The sequence below is a fragment of the Lissotriton vulgaris genome, chromosome 7 (assembly GCF_964263255.1).
Source record: "Lissotriton vulgaris chromosome 7, aLisVul1.2, whole genome shotgun sequence".
Taxonomy (NCBI): domain Eukaryota; kingdom Metazoa; phylum Chordata; class Amphibia; order Caudata; family Salamandridae; genus Lissotriton; species Lissotriton vulgaris.
Window position 1 is genome coordinate 519,379,922 of NC_141695.1, and position 18,372 is coordinate 519,398,293.

Genomic DNA, 18,372 nt, shown 5'->3' on the forward strand with positions numbered 1-18,372 from the left:
GGAGAAATGCCCATTTACCCCTTGGAGTTGGTGGATACAAATTCTCATTGGGCAGAGGAATGTGTGGTACCAAATATATCCACAGCGTTTGTGTTATGATTCCTTTGAGGAATAATGCTCATGAGAGTAATCTGAAAAGCGTAATGGGCTGCAGTTGCCCTCGAAGGAGATGGCAAAGTTCCTGGAGGTGAGAATTTATCAGACAAAAGGGCCCTCAATCAACAACAAACCAAAGGGCTGGTTGAAAGGAAGCCAATTGAGTTGAAGATGACTAGTGCCGGGTATTGGAAAGACATAGGATTCAAATAAGTGGAGTAATACAGGGTTACGCCTCACACTACCAGAAGTATAACTACATTTGAATTGTTTAGGAGAGGATAATCCTGCACTTTGATATATCCACCGAGGGTCCTTGAGAAGTCTTGGCAAGATGTAAGTATTGAAAGCATGAATAATGTCAATATCGTTAAAGAGTTTGGGGAGCCAGCCAAAACCCACAATGTGATGGCCACGCTGGAATTCCACTATGAGTCACAGAGTGAGGGTAAAGAGAAGTAGAGGGGAGAAGTGTTTCAGGAGTATGGCCCGGATCGGCGCTAGCCTTAAAAGGAAAATGTGGATTTGCTTGTGTGTCACATTTTGTGTGTGTAATAAATACTGCTCGTTAGACCTAGCATTCTCTGCGTGGTATCACCCCACTGTTTTGCCTTCACACCCTTGCTTTGTTGAACCCTTTTTGTTGGCATTAGGACTCTGTGCACTGTCTCTCAGCTAACCTTAAGCGGGACACACCAAGGAGCACGGGCGGTCCTCATGGTATGCCTATAGCTGCCCTTAACCTGGTCTGAGCAGACCTATTTGTTTTAGCCTACCCTGCTGTTAATAATTGCTTGCACTGAATATGTAAAATTAGTTTTAACCTACCCTGCTGCTAATAATTGCGTGCACTGAATATGTAAAATTGGTTTTTAACTGATACAACTGCTTTTATGTGAAATACAGTCGTTTTAATTACTGATTTACTTCGGGGAAAGCACAGGGAGAATTTGTTTGTCTCACCTACTTCCACGATCTTTTCACAGTAAATCCACATCAGAGCACTTCCGCTTTCCTAAACGCGGTCTAGTGCTTTTGGGTGGGGGGGGGGGGGGGGAGGGTTGTAGTAGTACAGCTGCTGCACAGAAGAGCTGATTGGTTGGGGGGCGGAAGGGGTCAGCTTAACTGCGACGCTGGAGTGAACGCGCAGCTGGCGTCTAAGGCAAGCCCGTCTGCGCCCGTCCACGTCCGGCCGGGTCCAGGGGCCAGAACCCCTGGTCCAGCAATTAGATATTACGCATTAAAACTGCAGTCCCTACCCACAGGTAACTATGCGCTTAACAACAATGTCATAGCTAAATTGAGAACCGAAAACATTTTGCAACACAACGGGATAGATAGCCAGAGGCCAGCACCTCACAAAAGCATCAAGCCGGGGAACCCTCCTGGCTTAAAAGTAGCAGTCTTGAACACAAAATCTCTACAGAGACACCACCTGGAGATCTTTGCGCTCCTCCAGGAGGGGGATATTGACATACTGGCACTTACGGACACCTGGTTAGGTGATGCATCTGTCCCTGATATCATCGCTGCACTCCCAGGTGACTTTGACGCCCTCTGGCACAACAGGGAAGATAACAGGAGAGGAGGGGGAGTGGCGATCCTTTTCAACTTTAGGATCATGGCCACCAAAATAATAGCAGACAGCGTGGATAATACAGATATGCTAGGAGTTAAAATCTCCTCTAAATCCTCCTGCCGCCTTCTCCTGTAGTCTACTGCTCCCCGGAGGTAACCCCTGGTGTCAACGATCATTTTGCTGAGACCATGTCTGACCTCAGTACACGGTACCAGCGACTCGTGGTGGTCGGAGACTTTAACTACTGTTTGGAAAAAACACAACGAGAGTCGCATGCCAAGCAGCATGACATGGCAATGTCCTCCATGGGGCTCCATCAACTGGTGGATCGCCCAATCCACATTAAAGGGCACACCCTAGACCTGGTTTGGTCCTCTAACCCACAGGACAGGCTAACGCATATTCAGCCCTGTGCCTGGTCTGACCATTCATTAATCTCCTGCTGGGTTCCGACGGATAATCCATTTTCACACCTCCCTCTTGTGTGGAGAAAAATGAGGAGTTCGAATAAAATTCAGGCTGACTACCTAGTGGACACACTGCAGAGGTTACCCTCACCCAAATTTGAGGAAGGTAACATTGACTCGGAAAGCAAATCCCTCAGTAACACTCTACAATCTGCTATCCAGGGCACAAAGGTGCCCTGGATGGCTCTGGAGGCCGAACCGGTCCATGTTGCACTGGGCAGCAGGACAAGGCCAAGAGGCCCGGCGGGTGGCTGTGATTGTGAACAGTTGCGAGCGGGGACAAGGAATCTACCCCCGACGTTGTGAACCCCAAGTGCCTGGATGTCACGAGACTGCATGAGGCAGATAAGGCCTTACTTGAGATGGGGGAGAGGAAGCCCCGAGGCCCTGGCCCTCCCCGGTGTTCGGAGTTTCGGAGGCAGGAGGCCGAGGAGTAGAGAAGGGACCCTCGTGGCCCTAGAGTTCGACTTGAAGAACTGCATCCTGCCCCCAATAGCGACACAAAGGACTCAAGGAGCGGCGAGACGACAACACCTAAAGCGCAGTAAGCAGCAAAACAGTAATGGGGGGACGGGAGGGGGTGGGGGGCACTAAGGACGACATAAGCCCAAGAGTGGAGATCCCCTGAGAGTAACAGCGGAGAGGGAGCAATCCACTCCTACTAGCGATTGCAGCTAGCACAGTGAAAACCCACTGCTCAATCTCCATTAGAGACTTGCTCCAGAAAACGGATGTTTCACACCATCAAGGAAGGAATTAACCAGGCAGAAAGTTCTAATACTAGCAGAACTATTGATCCACAGGCCCCAGTGACTAAAGAGGACATTCACACATTGCTGGTGGAAATTTGAAAATATATTACCTCTCAGCTCCATAATTTTAACAGGGGCCTAAATGATTTATACCATTCCCTCAGCCTAACAGACTCCCACCTGGAGCACATAAAAAAGACTGTAGCGGCCCAAGAACAAGACAATCCGGACTGCACGTTGCACCTTGAGAAACTGGAGAGGAACTAATCAGCACTACAAGACTAGCTCGACGATTTGGATAATCGAACAACATTTGAACACAAGGTATCGCATTGACCTTCATGACAGCGCAACTGGAAGCTGACACCCCCAGACACTTTTTGCCCACATCCACCACCAGTCGGGGGATGATCCAGTCCTTCTGGATTGGACTCATAGGGTCTACTCCATCTACCAACAGCAGACAAATCTCCCCCAGATGTCCTCACCAGGGTTCACTATAAGGGGGACACCATACTGCTCTTTTAGCCCAAACACTGGCACAGCAGAGGTAACTCCGCAAAATAACTCAGAAGTTGCGAAAGGGAAGCTCCCATACCCATGGGGATTCGCATTCAGCCTTACCTTTCACTAGACGGATAGGTGAAATGCGGTGAGCCCCCTTGATGAGGCCCTAGACACGCCGCCTTCAGCAGAAGTGGGGGTCCCAGGATTCAGCTAACACTAGATTGGTGGATCAAGGCAGAGCTTGGCACCTCTAGACCACACACACTGCCTACAAGAAGGCCCGCCAACAATGTCGCCAAGAGGATAGAGAACAACTCCCATCTACATCTGACGACGATATCTAATCATTAGAGACTTCCAACTGAGAGACACCCATTTTGGGACACATACCCCAAAGATCACGAACTGATTGGCGTCTTTAATGCACAGGACAGAACTTCCTATGAGAACTGATGTATAGGGGTAGAGGCTCCTATACTGGACCTACGGGCCTGCCCCTGCTGCTAATCGTTTTCTTACTATTCTGTATCTATTATAGATCTATGCCCCATGATGGTTCAACAGACCCAATCTCATATTGGGTCTTAACCCTCGTTATAAATACCATGTTACAGTTGACTGTTTGCTCCTAAAGAAGCCCCGAGTATCCCCAGTTCCAAATACCACACAAAGAGCATCACCAGAATGGCCAAAGCTACCACATACAATGCCATGCACATCCTACAAAGAAATGGCTGACAGCCAACCCAAGCACCATGCCGCCCATGAAAGCAGTAACGCTTTATGTACAGGGCGTGAACTCCCCAATTAAGCACGTGCCCTAACACTCTAGCTCACACGAAAAGAGGAAGATGTAGCAAATTTACATGAAACCCACCTTACCAAATCTAATGCTAAACTCATAGAATCACACTGGTACCCAGTGCAGTTCCACTCACACACAAAAAACACGGGGTGGCTATCCTCTTACATCTTTATGTGCACTGATAACTCATGCACCAAACAGGAGGGCCTTCAAGTAGGGATTCGGGGCGCCATAGTAAACATCCAGATAACAATTATCTCTATATATGGCCTTAAAGAGAACAAAGAAAACTTTTATCTGAACTTATTCCAGAGACTGTCAACTGTGCAAAAGGTGACATCATGATTGGGGGCAACTTCAATGCTACACAAAATCCCGAGCTGGACCGCTCCCATTCTAGACATAACGAGCCTCAACCACCAGCCTCACTGACACAAGACATAGGCATGGTAGGCGTACTGCGTTACCTCCACCCGGCCGAGAAGGACTATACATTTTATTCCAATAGCCATCGGACATACTCACTGCTCAATTATTTCTAGATCTCCCGAAACCTACCAAATACAGAAATTGATTCAAGCATAGAAATCCAATTGGTCTCTGACGATGCCCCGGTCTGGCTTCTGGTAGGCATCAGACTGTCCCAGAAGCCATATCCAAAGCCCTGGGTAATAAAAGAGATTGCACTTTGGGACCCATTGCTGAGAGAACGTAATAAGAAAACCACAGAAAAATATTTTGCCAGAAATTATAACGGGGAGGTATCCCCTTCCACTCTCGGGGATGCTGTGAATGGAATTTATTTCTTACACGGGGACATTTGAGCACACAACCGGACAACACAAGGTCGCCTTAGATCAGAGAATATCCTAGGCGGAAGACTAAGACAAGAAAGGGGGCACAAATAGAACTCTACAAGACTTGCTTACACTGAGAGGGGAACAAGTGAGGGAGGCAGCAAGGAAGCTGCTCTATGTTACCCAATTTTATTATGAAAAGGGCAGCAAGGCCGATCGGCTCTTGGCCAACATGCTCAGGGTAGCGGCCGCACAAAAAAACTTTATTAAAGCCTTAAAGTAGACGATGGTACAATCACACAGAAAACAGCTGAGATTCTCATGGTCTTCCAACAGCATTTCACAAATTTATACCAGTTCCAAGAATTGGACCAGAGTGACCAAGTCAAATATATCCTTGTTTACTTATCCCCAAATTTAGATACCGAAATGCACCTCCTAGAGGAAGAATTCTTGCACGATGAAGTACGAGCGTCTATCAGTGAACTGCCGGCTCAGACGGCTTCCCTGCCTCCTTCTTCAAGGCATATGCTTCCCTGTTGGTCGAACATCTTCCAAATGCATTTAATTATTTTCTAACATCAGGGGTGGTGACTGACACAATGTTGAGCTCCCATTGTATCTTCCTATTGAAACCAGATAAGATACCTACAAAGTGCCAGACATATCAGCCAATCACACTTCTTAATTATGTGAAAATCACATCTATCCTGATAACCAGAATTAACACATCTGGATCCATTTAGTCATCCCCTCCCAACAGTCAAGCTTCATTAAAATAGGCAAACGAGCGACAATACAAGATTAGCGGTGGTGCGCATGGTGGCTGCTGAGAGACGGCACCAACCGATGGCCCTTTACTCACTGGGCGTAGTGAAGTCCTGCAACACAGTGAACTGGCAGTATCTGTTGAGGCTGGTGAACAGAATCTACATTGATCGCAAGATGAAAACGCATTCCACCAATATGTAGTTCAAACTGTTACAGTATAATGTGATTCATCAGGTATATCTTGCTCCGAGTGGACAGTAGATTGCCCCAACTGTGGGGACGGGCTGCCAATGTTTTGCACATATTATGGAGATGCCCAAATATAGATAGCTACTGACTATCTGTGCTAGTCATGCTAATAGGGCCACAGGGGATCCCAGGGAGATGGGCCAGTGCCTGTTGGTACATACTCCATTTCAGAAGAAAAAGAAAATTGAGCAGAAAATTCCTTACCCTGGAGCGGATGCTAGCAGGGTGCAAGATTGTAATGAGGTGGTTGTCTCCAAGCCAACTAAAAATTGAAGACTGGCTAAGGGATATGGCTGAATGGATAAACGCTGAGGGGTGCGTCCTGAAAAATAATTGTAGGGATGAAAAGCTGGAGGATGATCTGAGGACCTGTCATTTCACAACAATTGGGAAACCCATCATTCAGCTGGACCTGGGTTAGATATGGTACAGAAGTAAATTGGTCCAACCGTAAAGGTTAAAATTAGATAATCTTTACACCCAAAACATAAATGGACAAAAATGATGATCAATTTCACGATTTAGAGAATGTATATTGGGTCATAATCACTTAATACAACAAATTCAATGATTGGTCACATGCACGTGAAGTTAAACAAGTGCTAAAGGTAGTGCTCGTGAAGGGATAGGAGTTGAGAGTGTAAGTTTAAATAATTACACATTTACATTGAAATAATAAAATAACCTGTCTAACAATATATAATGCACTAACTGATATACTCAATGGCAGAAAGATGCTGTGAATGCATATTTCACCAACTGCATATGGGCAGTTAATAAAAGTACAGGTTGTGATAGATAGAAAAGTCAACGTTTCGACCCCAATGGTAGCAGCAGGGCCAGTAGTTCCTTGAACAGGGGTCTTCATCAGGACAGAAGAACAAGCAACCTCAAAAGTCCACTGTAAGTAATACAGTGGATACATTTCAGAAAAACGGGCTGAATGGCTCCCGGTCAGAAAAATGACACATGCAAAGCATCCACAAGGGTTCGGAAGAGATTCTCAGTATAGTTGATGTGATAACTTGGCTCTAAAGTATATTGAGCCAAGGTAATTAAATTCATTGGGTACGATGCAATGTATTAATCACTGTCACTAATACTGTGTTAATCTGTATCTTAATCGAGTATGTCAAGTTTAGTGATCGAATCCGGAAGCGTCTCGCATTTCTCTGACTAGGAGCCATTCAGTACGCTTTTCTGAAATGTATCCACAGTATTACTTATAGTGGACTTTTGAGGTTGCTCGTTCATATGAAAAGAGTGAAAACGCATATACTCGAGAGTTACCAGAAAGCAACCTCCCGCCCACCTGAAAATGCATGGGGACTACACAGCAAATATCCCACTCAGGCAAGTAACGAGACAGGCCCCATGTCTCCCTTACATTTGCTCTTCTTATGGAGCCTTTAGTGGCAAGGAACCAAGCCAATCCAGCTAATCACTGTATGAAAGTGGGCCAAAAGGTACACAAACAGGCTTTATTCACAGACGAAATACTATGCTTTGTGACAGACCAACAGTGTACGTTACCAGCACTGCAAGCAGAGCTAGACCACTTTGCTCATGTTACAGAGTTCAAAATCAACTACTTCCAATCCCAAGGTATTGGAGGGGGGAACCCACTCAACCAGCTATGAGAACCAACCCAAAGGGAAGGGTTTGCATGGGCAGAAACAACCATTAAATATTTGGGGGTCCAGTTCCCAGCGTCTACTAAAACAATCTATGACCATATTATCTGCCCATTGATCAAAGCCCAATTCAGTGCCCTCAATTGCCAATGAATATGGGGGGGGGGCAGGCAAGAGATCTTGTGTCCGGCATGCTTGAACAGCCTCAAGATGAAATTCATGACTCGACTTTTATATGTATTGCAAACACTCCCACTCACAATCTCAAAACCTACCCTTTCCAAAATAAAGAAAAAAATGCTACACTTCGTCTGGGCAGGCAAGTCCTCAAGGGAGGCAAAGATGACCTTCCCCTGTACTACAGAGGAGGGAGGCCTCAGCTTCCCAGATGTAGCCACGTACATGCTAGCAGCTCAAATCTGGCCCTCACTGGACTGGAACCATGACCGGACAATAAAGCGCGGATACAAGTCCAGCAATCGGTTTCAGCTGTCACACTAAATAACCTCTTATGGCTACAGTAAAGGAGCTGGGCATCCCTCCATTACAATCACCTTACTGACACACAGGCAAACAATATGCCAAAGAAGGGCGTTTTTTCCCTTACCCATCATTCCTAACTCCACTGAACAACTCAGACTTCTCGCCCCGAATGTTCGACCCTGGCTTTACGCCTGGAACCAAGGCCACACCCACACATGATAGACTTTACCAATGGAGGACAAGGTATCTCTTAATCTCGACTTTCAGTGGTCTGAACGTGGTCCCGGTTTCAAAGTTGAGGTCCCAAAGTTGAGGCAGACTGCGATGAAGCATCATCGCAGTCGGCCTCAACTTGTGACTTTCCCCGGGCCAACGTGACCAGAGAACCGCAAGAGGAGCTTAGTGCTTTTTGGCGCCAGGTTCACCTAAAACTTTAAAAACTCACATCTTTGGTCTACTGATTGGCTTTTTGTCATTTTGGCGTCATGTTTATTTTATTTACAATGCACTCTATTTTGTTACATTTGTTTGGGATTTTATTGGTGATGTGTTTTCAATTTATTACTGTATGTGTGCTGCATAAATACTTTACACATTGTCTCTAAATTAAGCCGGACTGCTTTTGCACCTAGCTAACAGAGGTTTGATCGTATTTTAATTTAGTGACTTTTCGGTTTCACCCTTGCAAGGATTATGTTTGTTATTGAAGTTGGGATTCCAAATTCCCACCTTGACAGAGCCTAGTGAAGAATTAAATGGGATTCACTAGGCTCTGTCAAGGTGGGAATTTGGCTTAAGGCCGAAATAGCTAGCTTCAGACTAGAGGCCCCCACAGAATTACATCACCAGTGGGATAAGGCCATCGTTAAATTACAGGATCTATTGGTAGGCCGCGTGGTTCAGCCTAGATCATCTGGGCCACGTCCGAAGCAAATTCATGATCCAGCACTAGCCTCCCAAAGAAAGACCCTCAGGAGGGCTGTGCGCAGGCACAAACTGATCGGAACTGTACATACTGCCAATAATGTAGCATTGCTGCGAAAGACCTTCAAGAAATCCTTATGGGAAACCAAGAGACTAAAAGAACACTCCGAGTGGCTAAAAATATTCAACCTGCTTAAGCGCAACAGCCAGTCCAAGTTTTGGACCTACATGAACAAACTCCGTTCCACGAACAAGATGAGAGGAAACGCGGTTTGCGAAGAAGTCTGGGCCCTGCACGTGTCCCAACTATATCGCAGTGATACCTCGGACCCAGTGGTGATCGGACTAGGAGATCGTGTTGAATCCACTCAAACAGAAACTCATGAGTTGACCACTGCAGCCGAGGTCTCCAAGCATCTGCGAAATATGAAAAACGACGGTGCTCCAGGGCCCAACGGTCTTCCGGCTGGGATATTTAAATGTGCCCTGGAAGAGTGGGCGGCCCTCTTGACTCCTCAATACAACAACGTGTTCAGGACTTGCCAGCTACCTGACTCATGGTTAGGCTCGATTCTATGCCCCATATTCAAGGAAGGAGATCCCATACTCCCGGCTAATTACAGACTCTTCGCACTGTTAGACCTTGAGGCAAAGGCATACGCACAATGTCTTCTTAGGGTGCTTGAAAAATGGGTTGCTGACAACAACATAATACCATACTACCAAACGGGGTTTCGGGCATCGGCCTCCACAATAGACAATATCACCACCCTAGCCATCCTGAGTCAACAGGCAGCCCAAAAAAACCATCTTCCACTTTACTGCTGCTTTGTTGACTACAGCGCAGCTTTTGACAAAGTGTCTCGGAACACCTTGTGGAGGAAATTTAACAAGTGGGGGATCTCGCAGAGCCTCCTAAGAGCACTCATCTCACTGCACAAGAACACATGGGTGCAAATCAAAACCGGCCCAAAGACAGTCTCTTCAAGAATTAGTGTCGCTGACGGGCTAAAGCAAGGCTGCGTTCTCGCCCCTCTCTTATTCAATCTTTATACAGCTGATCTTGGAACATTTTTAGAGAACAGCAATCTCCTTCCGCGAAAACTCTGTCCTGGTAAAAAGTCCCTGCATATATTACAATATGCGGATGACATTGTAATAATGGACCAAGCCAAATCGGGTCTCCAACGAGCGTTAAGTACGCTCCATATATACAAAATCGCTACTGCCTTGAAAATCAATCAGGCAAAAACCAAGGTACTGATATTTGGCAGATGTAAGAACAAGAAATGCTTAAGGTGGAACATCGGGCCTGCCAGGATAAACACAACCGTAAAATATAATTATTTGGGAGTCTGGTTCAACGAGACGTCTAGACCTACAGTTCATCTAGCTGCCGTGCAAAAGAAAGCAGGAGCAATCACATACTCCCTGACTCGGCTGAACCTGTCCCTGTGCAGTCCCTCTGCAGAAGCCATTTTGAAGGTGATCAAAGCTACTCTACTTCCTGCCTTAACCTATGGGCATCAGGCCTTTCCCTGGGCATGCTCTGCTAGTCTTGATCTCGCCCAAATCTCCACCTATAAAAAAATCTTCCACCTCCCAAGCTTCATTCAGCGAGCAAGACTACTTTTGGAGCTGGGCCTACAAAGACAATCAATTTACTGTGAGGCCGATACCCTGAAATATTTCATACGGTTATTAAAAGCCGGTGACAACACTTTAAAATCCCACCTAAAAGAAACCTTTTCCAGTCCTGGCAACCCTTGGAACACTCAGATTGCAAATGCCATAAGAGTGCTAGAGATGGACAACGCATCCCTCTTTTTAGATTCCATTCCATACTCAGCCTGGAAAAATACCATCAATAGACAGGTCAAATTAATTTCCCATCGCATGGATTTGCACTCCGTAAAAACATCTTCCATTTTGCTCCCACTGAACTCTTCGTATCTTCCCGGGAAACCGCAAGCCTATTTCCAGGAAAACTTAAATGCAGAGGCACGGAAGAACATTATGTTCATGCGACTTCTTGGCTTGCGTTCAACGGCTTTCAACAGATGGGCTCCAACAAGGGAGAGGGGGGGGGGGTTTGCAGACTGTGCAATTACCACCCTGAGTCCTGGCTGCATCTCCTGTGTTGTTGCCCGGCCCTAGCTGCCCCAAGAAAGTCTCTCTTAAAACCCTTGTATCTAAGATGGGGCATTAGGACATGCTGGGAGGCTTCGGCTCTTTGTTTCGCATCCACTGACATCCAAGTGCTTGCAAGGTCGGGAAAATTTGTGAGACTCTTGGACAAACTTCTGTCACCTTCTTCGGCCCCCGCTCTCCCACGTCCTCCCCCTCAAAAACTTATCACAGACTTTTTTCCCCCGTGGTATAGCACTTTTCGTTTTTATTATCTTTAATTTTGGTTTTGCGTAGCAAAATGTTTACATCGGCAACTACAAGACTGTTTTTCTTAGAAGCACAACGGCCACTAAGCTCAGTGAGCAGTTTCTCAGCTTTGTGTTTCTGTTTTCTTCCTTTTATCCTAAACATGACAAATGTGTTATTGCTGATTTTTTATATATGTGCTAATGCTGTTTTTATAGCAATGGTTTTAAGTAACTGTGCTAAACTAATAAAACCTCGAAACTTCAAACTTCACCCCACTAAAACAATTTCTTATACTGCTTTATACTGAAATCAGTATTGGACTGGACATGCTCGTAACTGGGACGCTGTGGGTTATTTGAGCCTCGGGTTGGAATTCTATATGTGTTGACAGCCAGTTACTGGAGAGCCGACACAGACATAGGGGGTGGGTGGAGTTTCTTTATTGGAAAAAAAATAAAAATTCACTTTGAAATTCTCCTCAGTCTGCATTGGCCTTCTTCAGTGAGGAGATTTTACAAATATCCCCATCTGAATTGTCCCATATATCAACCTGTATGGACATTAGAGATTTGAGGCTGTTGATGTTTGACATTATTGCTTCTGTAACATACCTACTACATTTTGTTGTTTCTCCATCTTCTCTCCAAGTTTCTGATTGTGCAGATGCATATCTCCTAACTGTTCACCAAGTTTGGCAGAGTGTCTGAAATTAAAAGCAGTCACTGATTACTTAAGACCCAAGTAGTAATAAAGATTAGCAATGCCAATATGTCTGGAAAAGAAATGAAGTGGGAAGTCATCATAGATGAACTCGGTCATTGAACCTGACACTCTTGCATCCATTCATTTGCTCACTGACTCATTCGTACAGTTCCCTAGTTCCCCACTTACAATTAAACACAAACTCAACAAGCATCTACAAAATAAATTAAAAGATGAAAGTAAAAAATTAGAATGCCGCCTAAACATGGCAAAAAAAAATAACAGATGATGGACAGAATGCTGAACAAATCAAGCATTCATCCGCAGTCACAGATCTGGGTTAAATCCATCGTTTTTTGCTTGCCATGCCATTCCATGTCTGAACTGCCAGGTCACTGGACCAGAAACAAGCATATTCTTGCAATAAAAAATGAAATTATACATTGCAGCGGGCAGTTGCCTTGCAATGCTTTTGTACAAACAGTGTTGTTTTAAAGTTCCAAAATGGCTGCCATGTTGAAAAGCAATCTGTTAGCTCTCTTGGAGTTGAAAAAAGAAAGAATACACTATGCACAATATCTTTAAAATATGGCTACTTAGTTAACAGTTCCAGATAGAAGAGAACCAAGCATTGGCATAGCCAATAGGTCTCGCCTTTGGTGCGTTATGCGTGTTTAGATAACGCTATGGGCTTTGTTAACGTTTTTAATATATGTTGTAGAGCATTGTGAATGTTGTGCAGCTTGTTGAACATTTATAAGTTATAATAAAAAAAGTGTTATAACTATTTCTGTAACCTTATATCTAACCGAAAAAAAACATTATATACAACTGAAATACTGTAGTAAAAACCAAAATTAATACAAAAAATGTGTTCTAGTTTATTTGATTACGCAATGCATAGAGTATAGCGGCATAGAGTAGATTGGCATAGAGTAGAGTGGCGTGGATTTGAGTGTCAGGGACTGGTGTAGATTAGAGCAGAGTGGAGTGGGGTGGAGTACAGTAGAGTGGCGTGGTGTAGAGTGCAGTGGAGTAGAGCAGATTGGAGTAAGTAAAGAGGGAAAGCTCCAGAGAATAAGAAGTCAGCAAATGACAGTGAAAGCCATCCAATGGTAATCAATGGGAGGACTTTAAGCCCACTGTAAATTCATGGGAAGCTGGGGCTTTTGCACCTTTGTCGGTATGGTTGACATCCGAGACCACTCAAACGTTGCTCTCTCTGTCTACGTGATGCCAGTCAGAACCGCCAGCTGAAAAACATTCTCATATGCCCATCTATGAATCTATATATTACATTTTATCTGCTTTTAAATAAATTAACTGAGTTTTGTAATTATGGGACTAAGGGGTGCACAAAAACAAAACCAGTAGTTACTCTTGTTTTTTACTTTTTGAACATTCTAGCATGAGTGCATAAAATGGAGCGGACTGTCGAGTTTTTGTAGCGAAAGTCAGCTCTGAGGAATTTAAAGCGGTGTTAAGACACCTATGTGGCAAGCGCTCAACCAGCTAAGCTAGCCTGGTCAGGCTTATTACCGATTCAACAGGCTGAACGAAAGGCAAGACTTGTTATCATTACTGTAATTAGGAATCTCCGCACATGCTTTTATATTACGGTCTGCAATAAATAAATCGCTTATCTTTCTGAGGGGTGGCGGTGGGAGCGCGGGGCGTCTTGTTGAGCTCGGAAACATTCCAGCGCGGCGCAGATTGCCATCTCCGCGCTGTGCCTCCAGAGGCTGCAGCACCCCTCCAGCCCGCACCTTGCCAGCAGTGATGGGCGGTCTGCCGAATCTCTGCTTTTCAGAGTCAGCCACAAAGACCTGCTATTGATTGTTGTTGTCGTAGAGGGCATCTGACAAGATGTTTCTCCTGGGGACTATTATCGTATCTGTGCCAGCCCAGATGGGAGCCATGCAGCAATAAAACAGAAGTATTGAAAAACACACACATACATAGCAAGAACATGTTTTTTTTCTTCCAATTGGTGGTTACATAATCTTGGTAATTATCACTGCGGTTTTTGTGTAAGATCGGTGTCAAGCAGAAGCAACAGTAGAAACAGGTGCGGCCGCGAAAGTTAAAGCAACGCGCACTCTTGTGAAGGTGCGGTGGAGGGGACGCACCTTCTGCAAGGTCTGGAAATAAAACCTAACCTAAAACAGATGGCCCCTGCGCGCCGCTGCTGGCTCCCGAGAGCAAAACGCTCTGGGAGTAAACATTTCCCAAGAAGCTCAGACATCCACACGCCTTTGGCCAATTGTGTGTTGAAGCCAGACGCAAAGGCCAATAGCATGTAAGCACCGGACGCACAAGCTTCTACAAAGCCTGAATGATTCCAAAAGGCCGATTCCTAGAGCAGAACATGCGCTTCGACCTAAAAAACATAAATGGTAGAAAAAAATGTTTTTGACAGTCTTGCAACTCTTGATTGGAGATGAAGATAGCACTGGAGAAATTAGCAAGGCACCAAACTGCTCCTGACATTAGGAAGGAGAAAAGAGCCTGCTTTGTGGGCAGCTCACCCAGCACCTTCAGAGCCTTCTGAAAGGTATAATGATAATAACGTGGAGTAATCATTTTATTTTTCCTGTTGGACGATGCTCCTCCGCCTTAGTGGAGGAGCCGCCGCTGTTATAATGTCATCATCACAGATCTGGGCACAGATGTAACAGGCAGCCATATTGCAATAGTAAAAATAATACTCTATGGACAATAGCATTCCAAAGTGGCTGTGCAGGAAAATACAGGGCTGTAAAGAATGGAGCAGGAAAGAAACGAAAGGGGGCCTCTATAAGGATAAAATTGAAAACTAAAGGATTGTCCCACTAGCCCTAGCACTGAACCACGCTCATTTTCTTTTTTTTTCTTTTTTTAAATATTTTCTTTTCATTTATTATTAACATAAACACAGTTGGCAAGTCACAATTAGTTATACACACTCCCAAGCATTCCCCGCCCCCCTCCCACCATCCGTAGTGACCACGTCATGAACAGTAAATCAACAAGATCCAGCACTCTCCCACAATACATAATTCTACCACACTCCGTCATTCCCCAAGAGTGCTCCAGAGGTCTCGGTCCCACAGCCCGCCTTCCAACAATACGAAACATAGCCTCAAGCATCAGGACTCTCAGTGTGTCCACCTGGTCCCAGACCCCCATCGAAACCATGATACTTTCTCCATTTTGCCCATACACTGCGGAATTTCCATAGACAACACCTGGCTTTATAGGTGACCCTTTCAGCCGCCATGTACATATACATCCCCCGCCTCCAGTCTCCCACTAGGGGAGGCGATGGTGCCACCCACGCTCGTGCTAGGTCCCTCTTCGCCACCACCAGGGCCAGCATTGCAAAGATCAGTAGTTATCCCCAATAAAACAAATTTTGGCTCCACCGCGAGCGTTGCCTCTAACACTCTACTCAGTTCTCCCAGTATCTGCGTCCAATAAGTGTGAATAATGGGGCAGTCCCAGATGATATGATAGAAGGTCCCCTGTAGGTGTCCACATCTGAGACAACAGGGGTCACTGGCTCTGCCCATGCGATGCAGCCTGGTCCTGTCGTAGTAGATACTGTGTAGTATCTTATATTGATAAGGCACAGCCGGGATTTAATCACGACTTCTCTACGGTGCATCAGGGCCGACTCCCAATCTATTGTGTCCATCTCGCACAGGTTCTGTTCCCACACTGCTCTCAGTTTCCCTAATCTATCCAGCGTGTTATTATTTAGGGTCTTATATGTCAGAGATACCAATTTATTGAGTACCTGTTCTTGTAACAAACGACCCTCTAACGGGGCATATTCTGGCAATGAGGAGGTGAGCACTGCCTCAGCCTTCCAGGTATGGCGCAGCTGTGCATATTTGAGGAACTGCGCAGGTCGTAGGCCATATGCCGCCCCCAGGGTCGCATATGTTTTAAGCTCTCCCGTCGCCACCAGGTCCCCCAGCTTTGAGATCCCGATATCATCCCACCTTTTAAAACCCGTGAGTTGGGGGCGTGGCTAAGATGGCGGCCTGAGCAGACGCTGGATCGCGTGACTAACCGGGCCTGAGCCCCGTTATGGCCCATAAATAGCATATAAACCCCCAAGCAAGAGAGAATCATACCCCGCTGTGACAGGGCAGTTGGTGCCCGTTCTTTTGGAGCAGGGTGATTGTGGCGCCGGTCCCCAGAGACGCTCTTTCCCTGAGGCGCTACATCCCGACTGGGGTTGGGGTGAAATGGCGGCCTGAAGAAAGGGTGGCTGAAGTCGCATTTCAGCCGCGGGGGACCCGCCGAGGGCCGGCAACCAAGAAGACAGCGGCCGGAGCAGAGACCGGGTTCCGGCGAAGTGGGGCGAGGCACCAGCGGCGGTGAGAGTGGGGGCCTGTGAAGGGAGCAGCCGCTGTCCAAGAGAGCGCCCGTTCTCGGAGGCGCGAAAATCGAGCCCCTGGTCTTGGGGCATGAACCGGGCTGGCGTGCTGGGCCCCGCCGGAGCTCCTGTAGCGGTGGAGAGGCCGGAGCCGTGGGGCGTCAGGGACACCCCCGCACTGGAGACAGAGAAAGGCACTACAGACATGTGCCGGTAGGGAGCTATGTAGCGGCTGCAAACGGTGGCCGAGAGGCGCTGCGGTGCAGTGGCCGGTGGTGAGAGGAGCGCGGACGTTGCGAAAATTGAGGCCCAGGCTTTGGGGCCTACGCAGGCCGACCTGCCAGCACACTGACGCCAGTGAAAGGAGGGGCCGACTGCCCTGCGCTACAGAGGGGCCTCATCTGACCATGGCCTAGGGGCAGATCGGCCGGCAGCACGTGCTGACCCAGGAAGGACAGGTCAGCGCCCAGAAGGTGAGGAAGGGCACGGAGGGAGCAGAACTGGTGAATACAAGTGATTGCCCAGCCAGAAGGTGCAGATGCCCAGGGGGTGTGGATTGGAGTGGCGGGGCTGGTGGTGCTTGTCCGGAGCTCACTGAGCATTGCCAGGCGGGACATATTAAGGCTAGAGCCGGTTCTGGCTCAGATGGATTTTGTGATGTGAGGCCTGGCCTGTGCTGCCGGGCTGCGAGCGGGACTTGGGGCAGATCCCCTGCAGCGCGTTTCCCCCAGTGGCCACAGAGAGCAGCGGTCGTCGAGGTACCTGGCTGGTGCGACGCAGAACAGACTGGAAGAGCCCGACCTCGCCCCAAGTTGCCTAGGCGCCAAGAGGGCGCGTGTTCACCAGGGCAGGCTACACCGGGTGGGCAAGCCTACGAGGCCCTCCAGGGCTAGAGCAGTCGGCGCATCATGGCCGCCACGGGACGCAGGGGAGGCCGTACCATAACGGACATGCTGGTTAAGGGCACCAATAAGGGAGAGCAGAGCCCGTCACCCCCTGCAGCAACGAAAGATACCCCAGGGAAGGAGGATGGAGGGGCCCCTATCACTAAAGCATTCTTAGAGTCTCTATTTAACTCCTTGCGAGAGGACTTCCAGACACTAAAGCAAGATATGGCTGGGGAACACCATGAACTGCGCCGTGATGTGGACAGTTTGGGGGAACGAGTGGCGGCAGTGGAGGAGGCGGACAAAACTAGGAGTGAGGAGGTAGAACAACTTCAGCAAGAAGCCCTACGCCTCCGTGAGCAACAAGTCGATCTCCAGGCGCACGCAGAAGACCCCGAGAACCGCTCTCGGAGGAACAACATACGGGTCCGGGGTGTGCCATCCAAGGCAGAGGGGAACAGTGTCGCTTGCTTACTGCAGGGACTTTTCCGGGAGATTTTAGTTGGAACCGCTGACTTTCAAATCCGGAGGTGAGGCTGGGGGGCGGGGGGGGGGTTGGGGGGAGGCTGGGGGTCGGGGGGTTCTTTCTGGGGTGGGGGGTTTGTTTTGGGGGGGGGGCACCCCTATGTCCACCTTTTTTTCTATATTTTTTCCCACTAGCTACACAGGGCGCCTGAGTCAATGATTTAGAGAAGATGACTCACTCGCGAATTAAGATCCTTTCCCTTAATGTGCGAGGGCTAAACAACCCCATAAAACGACGAGCTGTCCTGTCCCTTTTAGAGTACTCCACAGCAGATCTCTGCCTCCTTCAGGAGACTCACCTGCTGCCTAAAGACCAACACCGACTTAAGTCCCGTGCCTTCCCCACGCAACTATTCTCGTCCTCCTAAGCATAAGAAGTACCTCTAATAAGACCTATATTGCTTTATCACAAGGAGTTATCCAAAAACATTTTCATAAGGGAGGATGCT

General features: G+C 47.2%; 1 protein-coding gene across 2 annotated transcripts in view; it reads right to left on the reverse strand.

The window, feature by feature from the left end:
- Nucleotides 1–18,372, reverse strand: part of LOC147701977 (ketosamine-3-kinase-like) — a 221,771-nt gene that overhangs the window by 142,325 nt on the left and 61,074 nt on the right. For both annotated transcript variants that reach the window (XM_086930604.1, XM_086930603.1), the window contains exon 3: nt 12,055–12,146. In XM_086930604.1, coding sequence (XP_086786730.1) covers nt 12,055–12,146 — 92 coding nt within the window. The remainder of the gene's footprint in view (nt 1–12,054; nt 12,147–18,372) is intronic.